Genomic DNA, 21,035 nt, shown 5'->3' with positions numbered 1-21,035 from the left:
GGGAGCAGAGGATGTTCAGATACTTTTTTTTTGCTTTTTGTAAGGCAATTGGGGTTAAGTGACTTGCTCAAAGTCACATGGCTAGTTTTTGTGCTAAGTGTCTGAGGCCAGATTTGAACTCAGGTCCTCCTGACTCCTGAGCCGGTGCTCTACTCACTGCGCCACCTAGCCACCCCTGTTCAGATACTTTTTAGAGCATCCACATTCATTTACTTGTTGGTACTCTAAATGTGAGATCCTTTTTCAATGATCAATCAAATGACATCTGAAAACAGCTATCAGACCACTTTCATATGAATCTTCTTTAAAAAACCAATGATGGAAGTCATGAAATTATAGCTCAATGGAAAGGTTGGCTCCTAGGTTCTATTCAGGTAAATGAATACACTGATTTCACTGGACACTGAAGGGCAGTCAGAAAGATAATCTGGGGTGCTTGGTCGTCTTCTTTTGCAGGGCTCATGATGAGTATATGTAACAGACCACTATGAAGGCAGCTGCAGCTTATGTGCAATCTGTTACATGTTGAAATACAGACATTTTTAGTAAAATGCTTCCAAACCAAGTCAAAACATAACTTTATGTTGTGTTTTCAATGGGCATAGGGTAAAATGAAAAAAAATACATAGGTTGAAAAGTCTGATTCAGAATTAAGCCATGAAAGAGGCCAACATGTGAAATGTTTTAACATGGTGAACAACCAAGCAATACCTTAAAAATAAAACTGACTATGCATAACAAGAAACAACATACTTTTGACATAGGACTCATTTCAGCAGCAGGACTCTGTCAGAGCAACGATATCTCTCTTTTTAAAATAATTTATTTATTTTTACATGCTTTTATAATTGATCCCTCCACTCCTCTTTTGAACAATAAAAACCACAAAAAATAAAATAAAGCTCTCATCATAAGCATAACACAGCATATTATGGCAAAATAACTCCTACATTGGTTATGCCTGGAAATGTCTCTCTCTGAAATTTGAGTTCATCAATTCTCTGGCAGGAGAGGAGTAGCGTGTTTCATCTTCTGGATATGGGATTCATCACTGTGTAAAATCAATGACTTCTTAAAGGAAATGCGAAAGTTAGCACCAAATTATAGAAATCATAAAAATGAGAAGATACTATATGCAATTTTAATAACTCCAATGTGACCTAGTCAAACTAACTGATAACCCCCAAAATGAAGAAATAGTTCAAAGTGAAGGCATCAAATATGATCATTGACAGTTACCAGTAAAGTTTACCTGATATAAAACTAACACCACAAAGAATCCAGAAAAAAATTTTCAAGTGGCAAACACTTGATCTCCTTGCCAAATAGAGATATGGCGACCAAGAGCAACGCTGATTTAGAACAAAGTTCATTTTGCAGTATATTACAGATGGAAGAATACACACAGTATTACTAGTCTCCCCAAAGAGTAAAACACAGGGAAGAGAGAAGTGATCCTAATAGAAGCTTGTGTGACCCAACAAAGCCAGCACATGTTAGAAAAGCACTTATTGATGAAACTAGGAGAATAACTACCAGATATGAAATAGAACAAATCTATCAATTTTTCATCACACCAAGGCCAATGGCATTTTCAGTATTGATTATATTACCTTGGGATGAGGAAGGAAAATGAGTTTGTTCTGCTTTTAAGCAGAGCTGTGATTTCATTAATAATAGAGAACTCCTGGTGATGACACTCCCCCTACTAATGAAGTCCAATACCTGCCTGGCAAGAGAGTGCTTGGGGGCACGTGCTCCAGGTCACACAGCCACTATATGCCACAGGCAAGACCTGGACCCAGATTGTCTTTACTTAAAGGCAAGTTCTCTATCCACTTCACTGGGGTTGCTTAAATTTTTTAATGCTATAGACCCTTTTTGGAAATCTGGTGAAATCTATGGAGCCCATCTCAGAATAATGTTTTTAAATATACAAAATAAAATACAGAGGATCACAAAGGAAACCAATTACCTTAAAACAGTTAACAAAATATTTTTTTAAAACAAAAACCCAGATTAAAAGCCTCCGTTTTTATCATCATGCTGCCTCTTATACTAATGCATATGTTAATGTCCTATAATATTCCTTCATAGAGGTAACTGCAGATAAAATTTTGTTCAATGAGCCTCTGTACCAATATTAAACTATTCTTAAACATTTAGTCATATAGTTACCAAATCATCATTGTCATGGAAGATGCCCTCTGCAAAGTTCAATAGAAAAACACCCCCTAGAGGTTTTCTAGATCTCTTTGTGGATATCGTTGCTGATTTCATTTTGCCCCAGAACCATACAGGATTTCTCCCATTAGAATTTGGACCATCAATACATATATCTTAGAAAGGCATCAAAGACGGAAAATGAACTGCGCAAAGAATAAAAAAGGAAAAGATTGTGTTGCACCCTACTTGGGGGCTGGAGAATACTTTCATGATCCAAAGCTGTTCTCTGTCAGCACAGCCTTTCATTTTAACAGCGATGTCTGAAATGTGACATGGCTGAAAATCACACAGCACATAACTTGTGCTAGGCCTGTATGCCACAAACGATGTGGTGGTGGTGGTGTTTAGTCATTTTTCATCCCCATCCAACTCTCTGTGATCTAACTTAAGAGTTTTCTTGGCAAAGATACTGAAGTGGTTTGCATTTCTTTCTTTAGCTCATTTTACAGATGAGAAAACTGAAGTAAACAGGGGTAAGTAACTTGCCAAAGGTTACATGGCCAGAAAGCATCTGAAGCCAGGATTTTTTTTAATTTACAAAGATATTCCTAACTCCAGGCCCCATCAATGCTCTAACCATGGTGCCAGCTAGCTGCCCAAAAATGATATATGGGACCAAAAAAACAAAAGGAGATAAGCCGGTCACAAAAGTACAGCAAGGTCACCATATGAATCTCACTCTCACTCTTACCTAAACTGGACAAAAGAGAGTGGTGTCTATACACGCACAGTTTATTGTAATGCAATAAATCCACAGGGAAACAGGTGGAGACAGGGAGAAGATGGTTTGAGGAGGCTAGTGACCGAGTAAGTCACAAGTAAAAGAATTTCAGCTTCGGGGGATGAATTGCAAAAGGGAGATCTTTCACTATTACCTTCCTCTTTGTTTGGGGGAAGAAGAAAAAAATATCAGAGTAAGATGGAAGGATCAGAACTTGAATGTGAACTCATTGTTAAACAGAAGAGGATAGCTTGATGGATTAGAAAGCAGAATCCAACACTAGTACCTTGTTTAAAAAGAAACAAACCTGAAACAAAAATTCACACAATTTTTAAAAAGGCTAGAGAGGAATTTATTATGCCTTCGTGAGCTAAAAAAAACTGGAGTAGCAATCATGACCTCAAATAAGGCATCAGCAAAAATGGACTTGATTAAAAGGAACAAAAAGGGAAATTACAGTATGCTTAAAAACAATTTTGACAACGAAATAATACCAATACTTAACATCTATGCACCAAATGGCATAAAACCTAAGTACTTAAAGAAAAAGTTAACTGAATTACAGAGAGTAAGAGAGAAAAGTTATAAAACTAGGAAAACTCAATGTGCCCTATGCAATTCTGACAAAAGATAAGAAAGGAGCTAAGTACCTCAATAGAATTTTAGAAATATTAATCTTTGGAGATTATTCTGAGAATAGTAAAGAAGATACATATTTCTCATTTGTCTATGGAACTTTTAGAAAAACTGATGCAGAAAAACAAATACTGAAACAGAAATATTCTGATAGCAACACAATAAAATTATAAACATTAAAGAGTCTTTGAAGAAAATTCAAACTTGAAGGGAGAATGATTTAATTTTAAAGAATGGTGGGTCAAAGAACAAGTGTCAGAAATAATAGATCATAACATTAAGGAAAATAAAAATGAGAAAACATAACAAAATTTAGGAGTGTAGCTAAATAGTCCAGAGGCAATCATTTATTTATCTTTAATAAACAAAAGAAAGAGCTAATCAATGAATGAGGCATTCAACTAAAACAATTAGAAAAGAAATAATTTTTTTTAATCCTCAACAAATACCAAAATAGAAAGTCTGAAATTCAAAAATAGGAATAAAATTAGGGGGGAAACCCTCTACTTGACAAATCAAACTCAGAACTGTTCTTTTTGGGGGGGCAGTGGATAATTAGATAAAAAGAAGAAAATAAAATTGCTAATATCAAAATGAAAAAGAATTAACAAATGAAAGGAATTAAAAAGTAAACTATTAGAAAGTATTTTGCTCAAACTAGTAATTGGAATGGATTAATATATACAAAAATATAAAATATTCCAATTAACAGAACAAGAAGCAGAAAATTTAAATAAGTGAATCTCAGCAATAGAAACTGAACCCTCCATAAACTCTCAATGAAAAAATGCTCAGTCTGTCTGTTCCTATCACATACAAATATTAATTGATTCTAATATTACTTTTTCCCCCCAAATAAAGAAAGAATCCTAACAAACTCTTTCTGTTATACAAATATGATTCTGACACCTAAACCCAGGGATTGAAAACTAGAGAACAAAATGAATATTGATGCTAAAATGTTGGGAAAAAAATATCAGTGAGAGGTTACAACAATATATTTAAAAGATTATGCACTATCTGACCAGGTTGGCTTTATACTAAGAATGCAGGGTTGATTCAATACTATAAAATTCAATTAAAATTCAATACTATAAAAACTATATATGTATATATATATATATATATATATATATATATATACAATAGACCATATTAATAATGAAAACAAAAATGACATCATTACTATCAATGGATGCTGGAAAAGCTTTCTACAAAGTACATCACACCTTATGTAAAAGCACTAAAAAGCAAAGAATAAATGGACAGTTTTTTAATATAGCAATCTAAAACAACATATATATTTATCTGTCATGGATAACCAACAGAAATTTTTCCAATAAGAAAAATAAATGGAAAGAAGAAAAGGAGGGAAGGAGGAAAAAAGGGAAGGAGAAGACAGAACCAACAATGGGTAAAAGTTGCAAAGAAGAAAATTTGGGTTTAATTTAAGAAATTCCTAACAATTAAAGCTATACCAAAGTGTAATGGATGCTTTCAGGAAGTGGTAGGTTTTCCTTCACTGAAGGTCTTCAAGCAAAGGCTGGAATACTACTTTGTGGGTATATCATAGGGGGGAATCTTTGTTCAGGTCCTCTCCCCACTTCAGTCTCATTGTCAATTCAGTTGTTAAAGGGACATTCCTAGCAGAACTCACCATGTCACCACTATGGTTATTCAATAAACTCTCCGAATGGCTGGCTCCCTATCATCTATATAATCAAATACAAAATCCTCTGCTTGGTGTTCAAAACCCCTCACAAGCTAGGCCCCAGTTTCTTACACCTTACATCGTGCCCCCACCCACCTCACTCTCAATACTGTTGGATCCAGTAACACTAGCCCTCTGGCTAATCCACAAGACAATGCATCTTTTGGCTCCCTGCATTTTCTCTACTTGTCCTCTATGTCTGGAATGCTCTCCCTCCTCATTTCTGCCTCCTGTCTTCCTTCAAGTCCTAGCTAAAATCCTACCTTCTAGTCTAGAGGAAGCCTTTCCTAATCAGTCTTAATTCTAGTGCATTCCCTCTGCTATTTCCTATTTATCCTCTATATAGCTTGTCTGTACATATTTGTTTAATGATTTTATCTCCCATTAGACTGTGAGCTCCATGAGGGCAGAGACTATTCTTTGCTTTTCTCTGTATTCCCAGAACCTAGCACTAGCAGGAACTCAATAAATGCTAACTGACTGACAGGTGGAGGTTGGACTAGATGGCCTTGGTGAGATTCTGTGATGCTGCCTATAATGCCAGCTAAGCTATCTTTAGCCCTAAAAATATCTTTCCTTGACCCTTTTATCTCATTCATTTACTGTTCCTGGGCCACTTGTCTCCTTTACTGATAAACTTCTAGAAAAATTTATCTCTGCCTGATAATTCTATAGCTCTAAGAAAGTGCTCTTCTAAATGTTACCAAGGGCCTTTAGAATGAAGTATAAAAGTATAGAGATGGGAGAGCGAGAAAGCACAGTCTCTCTGTCCATGTGTGATAAGTCTGGAAATGCTAACTCCTAGGCAACTGAACTGGCACATACTGGAGAATCAAAGGCAGCCACAACTCACTTTTATTAAGACAAACCACCTGTGAAATGTGTATCCTGGCAGATACTGATAAATAAAAATGGAACTAAGAACACATAACAGTACCTATAGTGTCAATTTTGGGCTAAGGGTAAGTGCAATGACTTTCTTTGAGTAGACCTTGAAGGTGAGAGGGGACGATTACTATGCACTTTGACACAGTTTAAATAATGCTTGCCCATTACCTAGGTGATGGACATTCACTAATTAAATGGAAGACAGAATGCTGTTGAAGATTCTGAGACTATGCCAGCAACAAGTGCCATAGGCTGAATATAACTGGAAAATGCTTTTTAGAGTAAACCAGCAAAGTAGGATTGCTATGACTGCTTGAGAGACTGATTAGTAGAGCTAGGGTATGGGGAAGAACAAGCCAGGTAAATAGCATCTTCATTAGCAAATAAAAATAGGATCTTGCATTACAGTTTGAAAGGGACCTAGTCTAACCTCATCACTTTACAGATGTGGTCAGTGGGTCGACCTATGTTAAGTCAATCACCTAATCACCCAAGGACACTTGGGTAGTAAGTGGCAAGAGATGGGCGGGATTCTAACCTAAGTCCTCACCTCCAAGTCAAACATTCTTTCATTAAGGTGCAACCTCTTCAGGCAACACACCAATCATTCAGAGCAAAAACACAACTGATCTGGAAGGGGAATTAACTACTGCTTTTAGTTAAGAGAAGCCTAGAGGACACTGGGTAAGAAGTATAGAATATACTTTAAGGGCTGCCAAAAGCTGTCACTAGCACCAAAGTCCTTCTGTTTCCTGAAAGAGATACAGCATCTCAGATAACCAAGAAGACATCCGAGTGATTCACTGGCTTAGCTGTGAAGGCTAGAGGTTTTGAAACCCATGCACCTTTCACAAAGACCACTGGACATAAGGGAGCAACCACTTACCTCTCAAAATAATGAGTAAATATGAAGACAAGGGGTGAGAGAGACCTCAATGGGATTCGGTCTAAGTTAAGAACTCCCCACCATGTTAGGAAGGGGGTAGATCATAGAGAGGACAACAGATTTAGAAGTAAAAGGGCTCTTCGAGGTAATCTAGTCCCACCCATTCAATTTTCATGTAAGGAAACTGAGGCTCATAGACATTAAGTGAATACCCAAGGTCAGAGTGGTAGAAAGCAGACTTAGGATATGAAACTAGATGCTTGGACGTCAAAACCTGTATTTCTTCCAATTGTCTGCTTAGGAAATTAACAGATATCCCTTGAGCACTAGGAGAAGTAGAATATTAACCAGGAAAAGTTAGGAAATTTTGGCCTTGATCCTAGAAAATAAATTTAACTTGATCTTGTCTGATACAATGTCTGAGTGATCTGCCACAGTACGGAAGAAAAAAAAGCATTTTAAAAAGTTTATATGCTACAGACTAAAAGAGTTTGAATCTACTTGTATATGTTTGTGTGTGTGTGTGAGACTACTATCAAAATGAATATTTACCAATAACTTAAGAATTAATTTGGTTTACAACTTACTATTCCTTTCTTTAGCAAGCTGACAAATACAAAGAGTTTTGGGGAAAAAAAAATTGAGGCTTCTGACTGAGTAGATCAGGGGTAATGAGAGAGGAAAGATGAAAGTAACCCATTACAATGATTTCAGAATATCTAAAGAATTAGAGCTAGAGTCAGAGATTTTTTTTTAATTTGGCATTTAAAAGACTGTAAAATTGGATTTAAAAAATTAAGTCAATTCATCTTCCTATGGCTAGCCAATCTTAAATCACGCTTTAGCTGCTATATTAATAAATTACGTATGCCTGTAAGAATAATTTCTTTACTAAGGGATGCCTTTTAAATTTATTTGCATGAAAGTAACAATTAAATTTTGATTTCTTTTGTAGAAACAAGTGTATTAAATGTTAATTTAGTGATTTTCAAAATTTTAATGGAATAGAATTATATCAAAGCCCAACTTATAACTACAGTTATTTTCTCATTCTTTGGAATTCAAATTCATACCAGTGTTATAATTGGATGAATTCTTATTTGTGGGATAGGATCCTGCAAGGGCAATACATTATTAAATATAACATTTTTCTGTATGTACCCTCCTTCCTCACAAACTATTAAATCCAGAAAAATAGATTCCTCTGTGAATTATTTGTATAGCTGTATATAGATAGCAACTGAACTTTGAAAAGAGATAAAAGCAGTAAAAAACAGTATGTAGTAGGGGCAAAGTGAAGTCTGGAAAAAATGTTTTATTAATACTCTTTACTGTCCAATAATTTATTTATACACCCTGAAACACTCTATTAATATCAGTTATTACGCCTATGATTTTTAATTAACTTTTTTCTTTTGCTTGGAGTATTTCTTTGTTACTGTGCTTGAATGGTTGAGTACATTCACATGACCCTCTTCTGTCTACTTTATCCTGGTATATATCCTGTAATGCCACTGTCTTACTTTGTGATTATATTAATTTATTCCATTGATGTTTGATTTCTTTAAAATGATATAGAGGATGTGTCATCAAAGAGAAGTATGATCAAAAAAGAAAATAGGTTTGTTATATGCTGCAAGACTACACTTCTGCCAAAGTGATCCATCTATCGAGCCCCGCAACATTCCATGTTTTGTTCACATTCTTCCCTCTGTCTGCAATATTATCCTCTTCCCTCTTTGCCTATTCTTCCTTTAAATCTTTCCTTTAATTAATTCTTGATTTAATGCTTGAAGATCTGTGGCCTTCCCTGACTGATCAAAATATCTTTCCTTCTCGGGCTTCAGCATTTTACAAACCTCAAATGTACTTGACAGATAATATTCTATGGTATCTGTATTTCTGTCTTATTTCCCCCCATACCAGCTCTAGCTCCAACAGGGGAAGGACTATGCCTTTATGAAAACAATTTGTTTTTATCTCTCCTGCACTGTATTGTGCATACAATAAGTATTTAACGAACATTTACTTAATCCAATCAAACATTTATTAAGCAACTAAAAAAACCGACACTGCTAAGGAACATCTGCAATTTTCTTAGGATACATTAAGATATTCCACAATCCTAAACGTAAAAGACAGTATCTTTACCACATTTGAGATACAATTATAAGAACAAATTTTCAAGAGCTATCTCCTTTCAAGTCTTTAAATGTCTAAATAACAAGAGAAGGAGAATGGCACAGTTTTAATTATACTTTCATCAACTAAAGGCAATGCATTTTCTACGGTTGCAGTGATGCACACGATAAATGACAATGCCAACTTAGTAATGGCATGAAATTAGTGAGATAAAAATGCATACTTGAACCAGGTTTGTATTGGATACTTATTCTCTGTAGCCATCCTGGGACTTCAGACAGGGTAGGGAGAGGGGCCAAGAAAGCACATTATACAGGAGAGAAGAGCTGAAAAAGAATTCTCTCTCTATCTTGCCTTTTTTTTTTTTTTGCTTTTTGGAAGGCAATTAGGGTTAAGTGACTTGCCCAAAGTCCCACAGCTAGTAATTATGTCAAGTGTCTGAGGCTGGAATTGAACTCAGGTCCTCCTCACTCTAGGGCCGGTGCTCTATTCACTGCGCCACCTAGCTGCCCCCATAGTTTTCGGGGTGGTTTTTTTTTTTTGGAGGGCAATTGAGGTTAAGTGACTTGCCCAGGGTCACAAGGCTAGTTTTTGTGTTAAGTGTCTGAGGCCAGATTTGAACTCATGTCTTCCTGACTCCAGGGCCGGTGCTCTATTCACTGTGCCACCTAGCCGCCCTTCCATCTTGCTTTTCACAGACTTTTTATATCTCACTCCAAGTTGAACACTAAATTTCTCTAAAAAATATAAGGTTGGCTTTTTTTTTTTGCACAACACATTCCCAGACCTGTCCCGAACATATGAAATTTTTTAAACCAACAATTTCTGCGTCCAAACATGAACAAATCTAGAATATAATTGTTTCAGTCTCCTGATTACCAGATAACTGTAACTAGATAACATGAAAATTTTTTTAAATTAAATTTTATGAATATCTTTTATTTTTATATCACCTGGATTTCCCTCTGTATCTCTCCCCTTCTCCCTTCCCTGAGAGCTATCCCTTAACAAAGAATATGAATTTTTTTTTTAAATAGGAAGAAAAAAATCCAGAAAAGTTTATCAAAACATTAAAAAAATAATCTGATATACTATATGATACTCCATATCTCTAGTCCCTCCTCCTATCTCAACAAAAGAATAAGAAATGGCATATTCTCATATTTCTTCTTGTGTAGAAAAAGAACTTTTAAGGCCTAGAAAAAGGACCAGCTATTTCCATTTGCCTCTCCCTTTCACAGATTAGGAAACTGAGGCAAAAAGACTTGCCCCTGTCTCAGAGATAACTGTGCCCTGTCTCAGAGCTTAGAGTAAAAAAGTCAACTCTTCTGACTTTTACTTCATTGCTTTTTCCACTATAACACATTCTGCAGTTACTTTTTCAGAGGAGGAAGTATTATCAACATTTGAAAGAGTTAAGGTGAATAAGTAAAGATTTGGCCCATCATTCTTGAATAGCTGTTGATCTGTGCTCTCTAGACACCTGTTCTAGGACTAGGACTGCTTTGTCAAACTCAATTTATTTCTCCAGGCCTATTTCCAGACCTCAGTTATTGTACATTTATCCTCAGGAAGGAAGAATAATATCAGCTACAACTGTGGTTTCTTGGTAATATACCAGCAGCTCAAGTTTAAACAGCTTCTTGCCTAAGCAGTAGGAAACAGCACAAAGGGGCCAAGCATCTGTGATTTCAGGCAGCTGTGGCCTGGTCTAAGATGTTCCAAATCCTTGACTTAAATATAAACCATACTCACTGAAACCGGCACACCACTCTACCTCTGTTTTTCTATGTTATTGAATTCACAAATGTCTGTGATTAAAGTTTTGAAGAACTGGTGTTCCATTAAAAAATAGTAAAGGATAAGGTTTCCTGGTCAGTTCTTAGAGGTAAGGGTGCCATTTTTACTGAACTCTCATAGTGTGCTCAGCATGTTCATTGGAAAAATAGTCAACAAAGGAAGTAGAAAAGTTGGGGGCCAAATGGCAGGGGAATCTTTTACCTTCAAATTCTTACAACTGAAAGGAAGAGATAAGGACAAAACAAAACGATTAATTCAACTTCTAATTTCAGGAGGATAAAAATCAAGACAAAACAGAAGCACATAAAGGGAACCAAGAGGGATAAAGGTTGTGGACCACTGGTGCTATTGATAGATCCTGAAATGTCAAAAGTGGAACAGATGATGTTTTTTAATAAAGGTGATATGGAATATGGACATGTGAAAGTTCAAAGGAAGATTAGGGAATTTTTATACAATATTTTTATGTAACATAAAAACACAAAATACTTTTCCAAGCCAAGTAACTAATGAGAATAACCTAATTATTTAAAAAATACAGGCTTACCTTTACATGATGAATAAGGCATTCCTTTATATTTACTTTATAAGTCTCTAAACCCAGCTCCTTAGATAATCGCAGGATTCTATTTTGAGTAGGTCCTACATAGGCTCCACCAATATCTACATAATCAACGAAGTCATTCTAAAAAGAGAGAGAGAGATTAAAATATTTTCATCAAACACTTTTTAAAAAGAATAATCTCAGTCATTACAAAGAATGTCCCCCTGGCTGTGTCCCCTCACTATGGAGTGATGAACCTGGAGTCATCTGATACTCAGAGATGTGATGCTAGGTAAGCCCCTGACTCTCTGAACCTCCATTATCACATCTGTAAAATGAGGGTAATAATGCTTGTGATATTACTGGGAGAATAATTTTAGCCAAAAGGAACAGAATGAGTAAAGGCAAGAAACTTTAGGTCACAGTAAATGGTCACAGAACAGTTTGGCTGCAACACGGAGTGTCTGACAAAAGAAATAAGCTTAGAAATAATAGCCAGGGCTTAGCTGTGGGGAAGCTTAAGCTCAAGAGTTTATATTTTATTCGACAGGCAATGGAAGTCATTGAAGATTTTCTAGAAAAGGGATAACATGACCTGAGATATGCTTTTAAATGATTAATCTGGCAGCACACTGTGGGATGACTCAATCAACCAACCAATAAGCATTTAATAAGCACCTACTATGTACCAAGAAAACCCCATGGAGAATATGGTCCATAGAGTCACAAAGAGTCCAGGGATAAAAAAGCCTAGTGGAGAGAAAGTTGACCTCAGAGAAAGAAGATCTGAATTCAAGTCCTTCCTCAGACACCTGACCGGTTTGTTGTTATTATTTATCTTCCATTCTCAAAGAGGTACAAGGGTCAACTACATGACTTTGCCCTAGGTATATCTCTAAGACTGTAAGTTACAGAGAAAGTTCCAACTTGCTTTGGTAGAGTTTTCTCATTTGAAAAGGTCCCCATAATAATAAAATCACAGGTCCAGTTCCTATCACTGTGTGCCAAGCACTATGCTAGGAGCTGGGTATATTAAGACAGGGAACTTCCACCCTTATGGGGATATATGTGTGTGTGTATTATATATTATCATATTAACTATAATATATACATATATTATGTGTGTACACACATGTAAACATATGTAAGTATATATGTGTATACGTATATATGTATGTATATAAATAAGTACAAAACCAATACAAGGTAACTGCGACAAGAGACACCACTAGCACTAGGGAGACCAATAAAGACAAGAGTATAGAAAGTAGTACTTAAAGGAAACCAGGAATGCCAACTGGCAGAAGGAGAAAGGGCAATCCATGCATAGGAGACAGTCTGTGCAAAATCACAAGAGACAGAAGGAAATGAAGTATCCCGTGCAAGAAGAGCAAGGAGGCCAGTTTGGCTGAACTGCAGAGTATGAAAAGGGGAATAAGGTATAATAATCTTAGAAGGTTGGCACCAGGTAGTAAAGGGCTTTATGTGCCAAACAGGAGTTTCTATTCAATCCTAGAGGCAATAAGAAGCCACTAAAATTTACTGAACAGGAGAGTGGGATGGTAAGACCTGTGTTTTTAAGAAAATCTTGCTGGCAGCTGTGATAAGGAGGGGCTGGAATGAAGAAAGACTTTAGGGAGGGAGGCCATTAGAGGGTTATTATAACAGTCCAAGCAAGAGACGATGAGAAACTAAGGAGGCTGGAAAGCGAGTAGAGGGAGGGGATAGTTGCAAGAGATATTGTGGAGACAGATCGATAAGATTTTATAACTTACTGAATATGGAACAAGGGAGAATGAGGAGTTGAGGATCCATCATAACCCCATCTGGGCTACACTCACAGGCTGGGTTCATGAGGGATGACTTTGACAAATTCAAGATACTCTGTGGGTCCATACTCCGAAAACTATAGTTCAAAACTCTCAATCAGCGTATTCACCTTTAGTGGTAGGCTGGCTGGTTTATTAAATTAGATAAATTCTATAACTCGGACATTATCTTAGTTAATCTTTTTACCTCCCTAGTGTCTAACACAGGGCTCTTCACACAGTGAATGTTTAATAAGTCTTTGCTGAAGGTTCAGGACATTAGCAAGGTCTCAGAGGATATGGGAAAGGGAAGAACCAAGGAGATAAGTGGAAGGGTTAGACTCAGAAAAAGTATGAAAAGGATGAAGTACCAAATAGATGAAGATAAAGATATTTTGAAATGAAAAATAGGAAACATTTGTCTAATAATTCCGATCTTATTAGTGAAGGAAAAGTGAGGACTAGGTGTTTTGAGGAATGGGAAAAAATTTTAAAGTATGCCAAGCAGCATTGAGTACCTCGTTGAGATTTGACAGAGAATAACTTTTTAGTGAAGCAAATCAGCCCAATTTTATAACTTTCTCATGAAGTACTTAGTAGCTTAGGTGAAGTAGTGGATGAACAGGACAGGAGTTAATTCATGACTGAATAAGGAGGTAATATAACGTAAGGCATGTTCAGTGGGGAAGGAATAAAGTCAGAAGATTGACAGAATGGGAGAGTCTGGGAAGGGGTTATGGATTAGAGATTGTGAGTAGGGTTCAAAGAAGCTCCAGTGGAAGTGAGAGAGAGGGAGAAGTTGTAGTTAGATGGGAAATTCCACAGTTGCATTCAACTATTCAAGTACAATATACTGGATGTTAGTAATTATAAATATGAGTGATCAATAAAATGCTAAATTAGATTATGTGCCATCTGCTAAAGATGGCAGAAAATGTCTAATGCATATTTAGAAAGATATTCATAAAAAAGAATAAGGCACAAAGAATTAAGCACAAAGTATTGGTGCTTAAACTTCAATTTTGTGGAAAATTAAATGGTTAAATGCTTAAATGGAATAGAATGATTTCTGGAAGATTTCAAATAAATCAGGAACTGCAATAAACTATTTTGGATTTTTAAATTTCTAATATGCTTATTTGGAGGCAAGAATGTTCTGAGTGATGGGGAGGTCCAATGTTGTGTTCCAGGTGTCAGAGGTAAAGAAGTGAAGGTCACTGGAATTATGGAAGTTGTAGCACTATGAAGGCTGGAACTAGAAGGACCAATGAGTGAAATTACCAAAGATGAAAGTGTGACCAAAGACTATGTAAGGGTGATTCTATAGCCTTCTTAACTTCTTTGGTAACCTCTTTTACCATTTAATTCAGCCCATTCTTCCTTAGTGCCCTAGTTAAAATTTAAACTTAACTACACTGTTAGGAACAGAAATATGTAACTGTAAAGTCACCTTTCTATGCTTTTGTGTTTTTCTTTAGTTTCCTATCAAAATTTCCTTTTAAAGAGGATTCAAACCTTATATTAGCTGAACACAATGAAAAAGGGATTTTCAGCACAGCTTATTAGGATGAAGAAGGAATTTAGGAAATCTCTCAAGACTGGGTGAAGAAGTAATAGCAATAACCAACCAAACAAAGACCAAAAAGTATTTATTAAGCATCTACTGTGTTCCAGGCACTAGGGATACAAAAACGAAAGTAAAATTTCTGTACTCTAGGATCTTCCATTCTGCTAGGGAACACATTAATTGCCAGATAAAAATGCCTTTTCTCAGTCTTCATCCTTCTTGATATCTCAGTAACATTTAACACTGCTGACTCCTCAAACCAATTAAACTCTACACTGTCCTCTTCTCTTGAATCCCTTTTATCAGACTGTGGATTATACCCTGCCAACCCTCAGGCTTCAATCACTCCTCCCACCATCATTACTTTTGTGCCTATGTGCAGGGAAAAAAATCACACAACCATGCTGATCAGGTCCATTACAAATTTATATTAAACAACCTCAACTGGGCCCTCACTGCCGCTATGCAAATCTACTATACCTAACTTATCAACTAACGATCCTGTTCTTCATAGCAGCTCTTCCAAACCTTTTCATCCCCCCTCAAACGTCTCATATCTCCCTCCCCCCACTCTCTAGCTGAGAACCTTGCCTCATATTTTACAGAAAAAAAAACTTAGGCTATTCACCATGAGCTCCCTCTTCCCCCTCTTCCTCATCACCTACCACTCAGATGCCTTTTGCCACTCTTTCTTCCTTTACCCCCATATCAGATAACAAAGTGGCCTTACTCTTTCTAATGATCCTATTTCATCCCATCTCCTCCAAGAGATTACTCCCTCTTATTTTCAGTCTCTCCCTTTTTAGAAGCTCATTTCCTTCTGCCTACAAAACATGCCTATGTCCTTCCCATGCTCAAAAGACCCTCACTTGATTGTTCCATCTGTGCCAACTTTCATCCTATTTCCCCTCTGCCCTTTGTAGCTAAATTCCTTAAAAAGGTGGTCTACAACAGGTGCTTCCACTTTCTCTCCTCTCACTCTATTCTTAACCCCTTACAATCTGGCTTCCAATCTTACCATTCCATGGAAAAGCCACTCTCCAAAGTTATTCATGATTTCTTAGTTCCCACCTCCAGTGGTCTATTCTCCATCCTCATTCCCTTTGACCTCTCTGCAGCCTTGGATAATGCTGACCACTCTTTTCTTTCATACTCTCGTCTCCCTAGGTTTTCAGAACACAACTCTCTCCTGGTTTTCCTCCCACCCATCTGACTGCTGCTCCTCTGTCTCCTTTGCTGGATCCTCCTCCAGATTATGCCCTCTAAACACAGGTGTCACTCAGGGTTCTGCCCTGTGTCCTCTTCTCTTCTTCCTCTGTACTATTTCACTTGGTGAGCTCATCAGTTCCCATGGATTTAATGACCATCTTTATGTTGGTATTTCAAAAATCTACCTCCCATACCCCAATATCTCTGCTGACCCCCAATCTCTTAACTGCCTTTCAGACATCTCAAACTGGATGTCCAGTGATACCTTTAAACTCAATTACATCCAAAACAGAACTCATGATCTTGCCCCTAAACCCTCCCCTCACCTCCTCCTACTTTCCATAGAATCATGGAAGGCAATACTATCCCCCCAGTCAGTCACTCAGGCTAACAACCTAAGATTTCTCACTATCTCTCACCCTCCAAGGTGCTGCCAGAGCCTATCAATTTCACCTTTACAACATCTCTCATATACCCTTTTCTCCTCTGACACTGCCACCACTCTGGTGTGGGCCCTTTATTCCCTGACAGCTTGATTATTGCAATAATCTGCTGGGGGGTGTGGAGGTGTGGGAGCCTGCCTATTCTCTCTTCACTCCAATCTGGTCATCAAAGTGATTTTCCTAAAACACAACTGATCATTCCCCACCCTCAGCCCGTTCAATAAACTCCAGTGTCTTCCTATTGCCTCCTGGAACAATTACAAAATGCCCCATTAGGTTCCCTACATACACATCTTTTCCAGTCTTCTTGAACCCTACGCCATCAACCCCCATCCTCTTTCTTTTTTGTGTGTGTTTTTTATTTTTTTTTAATTTTTAATTTATTAATTTGTTTGTTTCCTTTTAGTTTACAGGATTCAATTCCACAATTCCTTGAATTTCACATTTTGTCCCCCTCTCTTCTCTCCCCCCCCCCATGGCGGCTTATAGTAAAGTATAGGATCTGTAAATACTTTCACCTGATACATTGGTCAGGTTAATAAGGACGGATTGTACCAGCTGGAATGAAAAATGGTAAAGAGGACATAAAACCAAATAAGAGAACGAAAAAGATCAGGTATTTTGCTTCCACCTGGATATAAACTTAGTTCTTTCTCTGGATGCACATTTTTCTCTCCATCATGCGTCTTTTGGGATTGACTTATATCCCTGCATTGCTGAGAAGAGGCCAGTCTATCAAAGTTGGTCATCACACATACGTTGTGTCTGTAATTGTGTACAAATTTCTCCTGGTTCTACTCTTCTCACTCAGCATCAGTTCTTTTAAGCCTCTCCAGGTAAATATGAAGACTGCCTGCTCCTCGTTTCTTATAGCACAATAGTATTCCATAACATGCATATACCACAACTTGTTCAGCCATTCCCCAATTGATGGGCACCCCCTTAATTTCCAATTCTTTGCCACAACAAAAAGAGCTGCTATAAACATTTTTGTACATATGGGTCTTTCTCCCATTTCTATGATCTCTTTGGGATATAACCCTAGGAGTGGTATTGCTGGATCAAAGGGTATGAAAGTATTTATAGCCCTTTGGGCATAATTCCAGATTGCTCTCCAGAAAGGCTGGATCAGTTCACAACTCCACCAACAATGCATTAGTGTTCCAGTTTGCCCACATCCTCTCCAGCATTTGTCATTTTCCTGTTTTGTCATCTTAGCCAATCTGACTAGTGAGATGTGGTACCTCAGAGTTGTGCTGATTTGCATTTTTCTAATCAATAGTGAATTGTAGCATTTCTTCATGTGCTTATAGATAGCTTTAATTTCTTTCTCTGAAAACTGCCTGTTCATATCCTTTGACAATTTATCAATTGAGGAATGACTTGTCTTCTTATAAATTTGACTCAATTCTCTGTATATTTTAGAAATGAGTCCTTTGTCAGAGACATAGGTTGTAAAGATTCTTTCCCAATTTCCCACCTCCCTCTTAATCTTGGTTACATTGGCTTTGTTTGTACAGAAACTTTTCAATTTCATGTAGAGTCAAAATTATCCATTTTACATTTTATAATGTTCTCTAATTCCTCTTTAGTCATAAAGTCATTCCCTCTCCACAAGTCTGATAGGTAAACTATTCCTTGTTTTAGCAGACTGCTTACAGTATCAACCTTTATACCTAGATCATGAACCCATTTAGACTTCATTTTGGTATATGGTGTTAGATAATGGTCTATGCCCAGTTTCTGCCATACTATATTCCAGTTTTCCCAGCAGTTTTTGTTAAATTGTGAGTTCTTATCCCAAAAACCAGGGTCTGGAGGTTTATCAAACAATACATTACTATAGTCATTGACTTCTGAAATCTCGTGTGCCTAATCTATTCCATTGATCCACTCCTCTATTCCTCAGCCAGTACCAAGTAGTTTTGATGACTGCTGCTTTATAGTACAGATTGAAATCTGGTAAAGCTAGTCCACCTTCCCTAGCATTTCTTTTCATTAATTCCCTTGATATTCCGGACTGTTTATTCTTCCAAATGAATTTTGTTACTATTTTTTCTAACTCTATAAAGTAGTTTTTTGGTAAATTAATTGGTATGGCACTAAATATATAATTTAATTTAGGTAAAATTGTCATTTTTATTATATTAGCTCGACCCAGCCATAAGCAATTGATATTTTTCCCCCATCCTCTTTCTATCCAGTGACACTGGCCTCCTTGCTATTCGAGGAAAAAGATATTCCTTTTGACTCTCATCTTTTTCTCTAGCTGTCCCTCATGCCTGGAATGTTCTCCCTTCTCTGCTCCAACTACTGACCTCCCTCTGGTTTACCTTTATTTTTTTCTAGTCATTTGTCAGTCCTATCTGACTCTTCATGACCATTTTGGAGGTTTTCTTGATAAAAGATACTGAAGTTGCTTGTCATTTCCTTCTCCAGCTCAGTTTACAGATGAGGAACTGAGTCAAACAGAGTTAAGTGATTTGCCCACGGTCACACAGTAAGTGTCTGAGCTAGGATTTGAACTCAGGAACAGGAGTCAGTGATTCCAGGTCCAGCACTCTATTCATTGTATCACTTAGCTGCCCCTGACTTCCTTTAGCCCCAACTAAAATCACATGGCCTACAGGAAGCTTTCCCCTAACAACCCTCTCCCCCTTTTAATTCTAGTGCCTTCCTTCTGTTAAGTATTTCCTGTATATCTTATATATAGCTTGCTTTATGTACATATTTTTATATGTTATCTCTTCCATTAGATTTTAATCTCCTTGAGGGCAGGGACTGTCTTTTTTCTCTTTTTGAGTCCCCAGTGCTAAAACACAGTGCCAAATATATATTAAGCACTTCATAAATGTTTACTGAATTGAATTATTATTTCCTCTTTGTATTTCAGTGACCTCTTTCTCTCTTAATCTCTGATTTTTCTCCTATCTGACTGCTCTTAGTCTCCTCTATGTAATCATAACTACAATATGCCTTGTAAATGTAGGTACACCCCAAGGCTCTGTCCTAAATCCTCACTATCCTTTCTCTCTGCCCCATCCATCTCAAACCTAATCCCTGAACTCCCTGCCCTTTCCAGTTACCTCTGGAACTTTCATTACATAATTAACAAGGTTTTCATGGCACTCACAAGAACTATTTCTAGGACATGACTGAAGATTAAAGAGAGTGATGGGACAATGGTGGGGGAAATCTGCTGGGAAAAAAAAAAGGGATGGGATCATGTACACAAGTTTGAGGGGTTGGCCTTGGGGAGGTAAAAAGGTATTTCATTCTAAGAGCCTGGAGGCAAGGAGGAGAGAAGAAAATGGCAGAGGTTGTGAAATGCTGAACTGGTGTCTGGAATGGATAATAAATGGCAATCTATGGAGTAGAGAGACATAGCTTATCAATTTTCTGCTCAAGAGTCCAGAGGTTCCCAACCTTTTTTGGCCTATTGCCTCCTTTAAAAAAAATTACTCAGCACTCCCCTGGAGTTAGGTCAGGTCAACCCTTATTTTCATTCAAGGCCTCCCCAACTGCACCTGAGGCTCCTACTGCCTCTCTGTATCATTCCAGCACCCCCCTCAGGAAGCGGTATCGCCCACCTTGGGAACCTATGACCATCTCCTCACACAAATATATTCAGTCTTGGGGATTATTTTGTGCTTCCATGTGATGGTTCTCTCAAACCACATCAGATTTTGCTATTTTAATTGAATTAATAGTAGTATTTTAATAGGATTAGTTAGTCTAATCAAAGGCAAATTTCATAACAGTCTCCTTGCAAAATAATTTTACTTGGTCCTCTATTGCAAACAAGTCTATTCACATAAATGTTTATCTACTAATATCTTAAACAATCTATTCTGTAGATCCTTTTCTGTCTCCCTTTCTCTCACACAATTGAAGATGAATAGGTTTAAAGTTCTGCTGGGTTTTTAGCAAATGCTGATTTGAAAACTGGAACACTTTGCTATAAATGGAACCATGTTCTTATGCAACAATGATATACATTCAAGGGGTTCTTAACCTATTTTATGTCATGGACCTCTTCTCAGAAAAATGTTTTTAAGTAGTCGAAGGAAATGTTACATTTTAATTAGAGGTTAATGAAAATAAAGATGTCCTTTTTTCCTATCCAAGTTCATGAACCCTCTGAAATCCCTCCCTGGACCCCAGGTTAAGAACCCCTGATACACAGAAATGATACAAGCATGGAAACCTATGAAACTAACCTAACGTAGTGAATAAGTATGGGCGAAATAATACTGACATATAAATATTGCTTGAAAAAAAGAATCCGGTTCTTTAATTTAAAGTCTTTTATGTGAACATACATATCTATTAAGAGTCATAAAGAAAGAATCAACAATCCAGGCTTTCTAACACTATTAGGTATTCTTATTAAAACTGGAGAATGTTAGCACCTTCTGGATGAAGTATTCCAAATCCTTATTTTGTCAGGAGGA

General features: G+C 37.0%; 1 protein-coding gene across 2 annotated transcripts in view; it reads right to left on the bottom strand.

Annotated features, from left to right (window-relative positions):
- MAOA (monoamine oxidase A) overlaps window positions 1-21,035 on the bottom strand; it is a 111,462-nt gene that overhangs the window by 66,350 nt on the left and 24,077 nt on the right. For both annotated transcript variants that reach the window (XM_069065739.1, XM_069065740.1), the window contains one exon: window positions 11,558-11,695. In XM_069065739.1, coding sequence (XP_068921840.1) covers window positions 11,558-11,695 — 138 coding nt within the window. The remainder of the gene's footprint in view (window positions 1-11,557; window positions 11,696-21,035) is intronic.

Source organism: Petaurus breviceps, unplaced genomic scaffold (assembly GCF_028583685.1).
Source record: "Petaurus breviceps papuanus isolate PSGF00001 unplaced genomic scaffold, PetGlider_PUasm1.0 90700, whole genome shotgun sequence".
In the NCBI taxonomy this organism is placed as follows: domain Eukaryota; kingdom Metazoa; phylum Chordata; class Mammalia; order Diprotodontia; family Petauridae; genus Petaurus; species Petaurus breviceps.
This window is presented reverse-complemented; position numbering and strand designations above follow the sequence as displayed.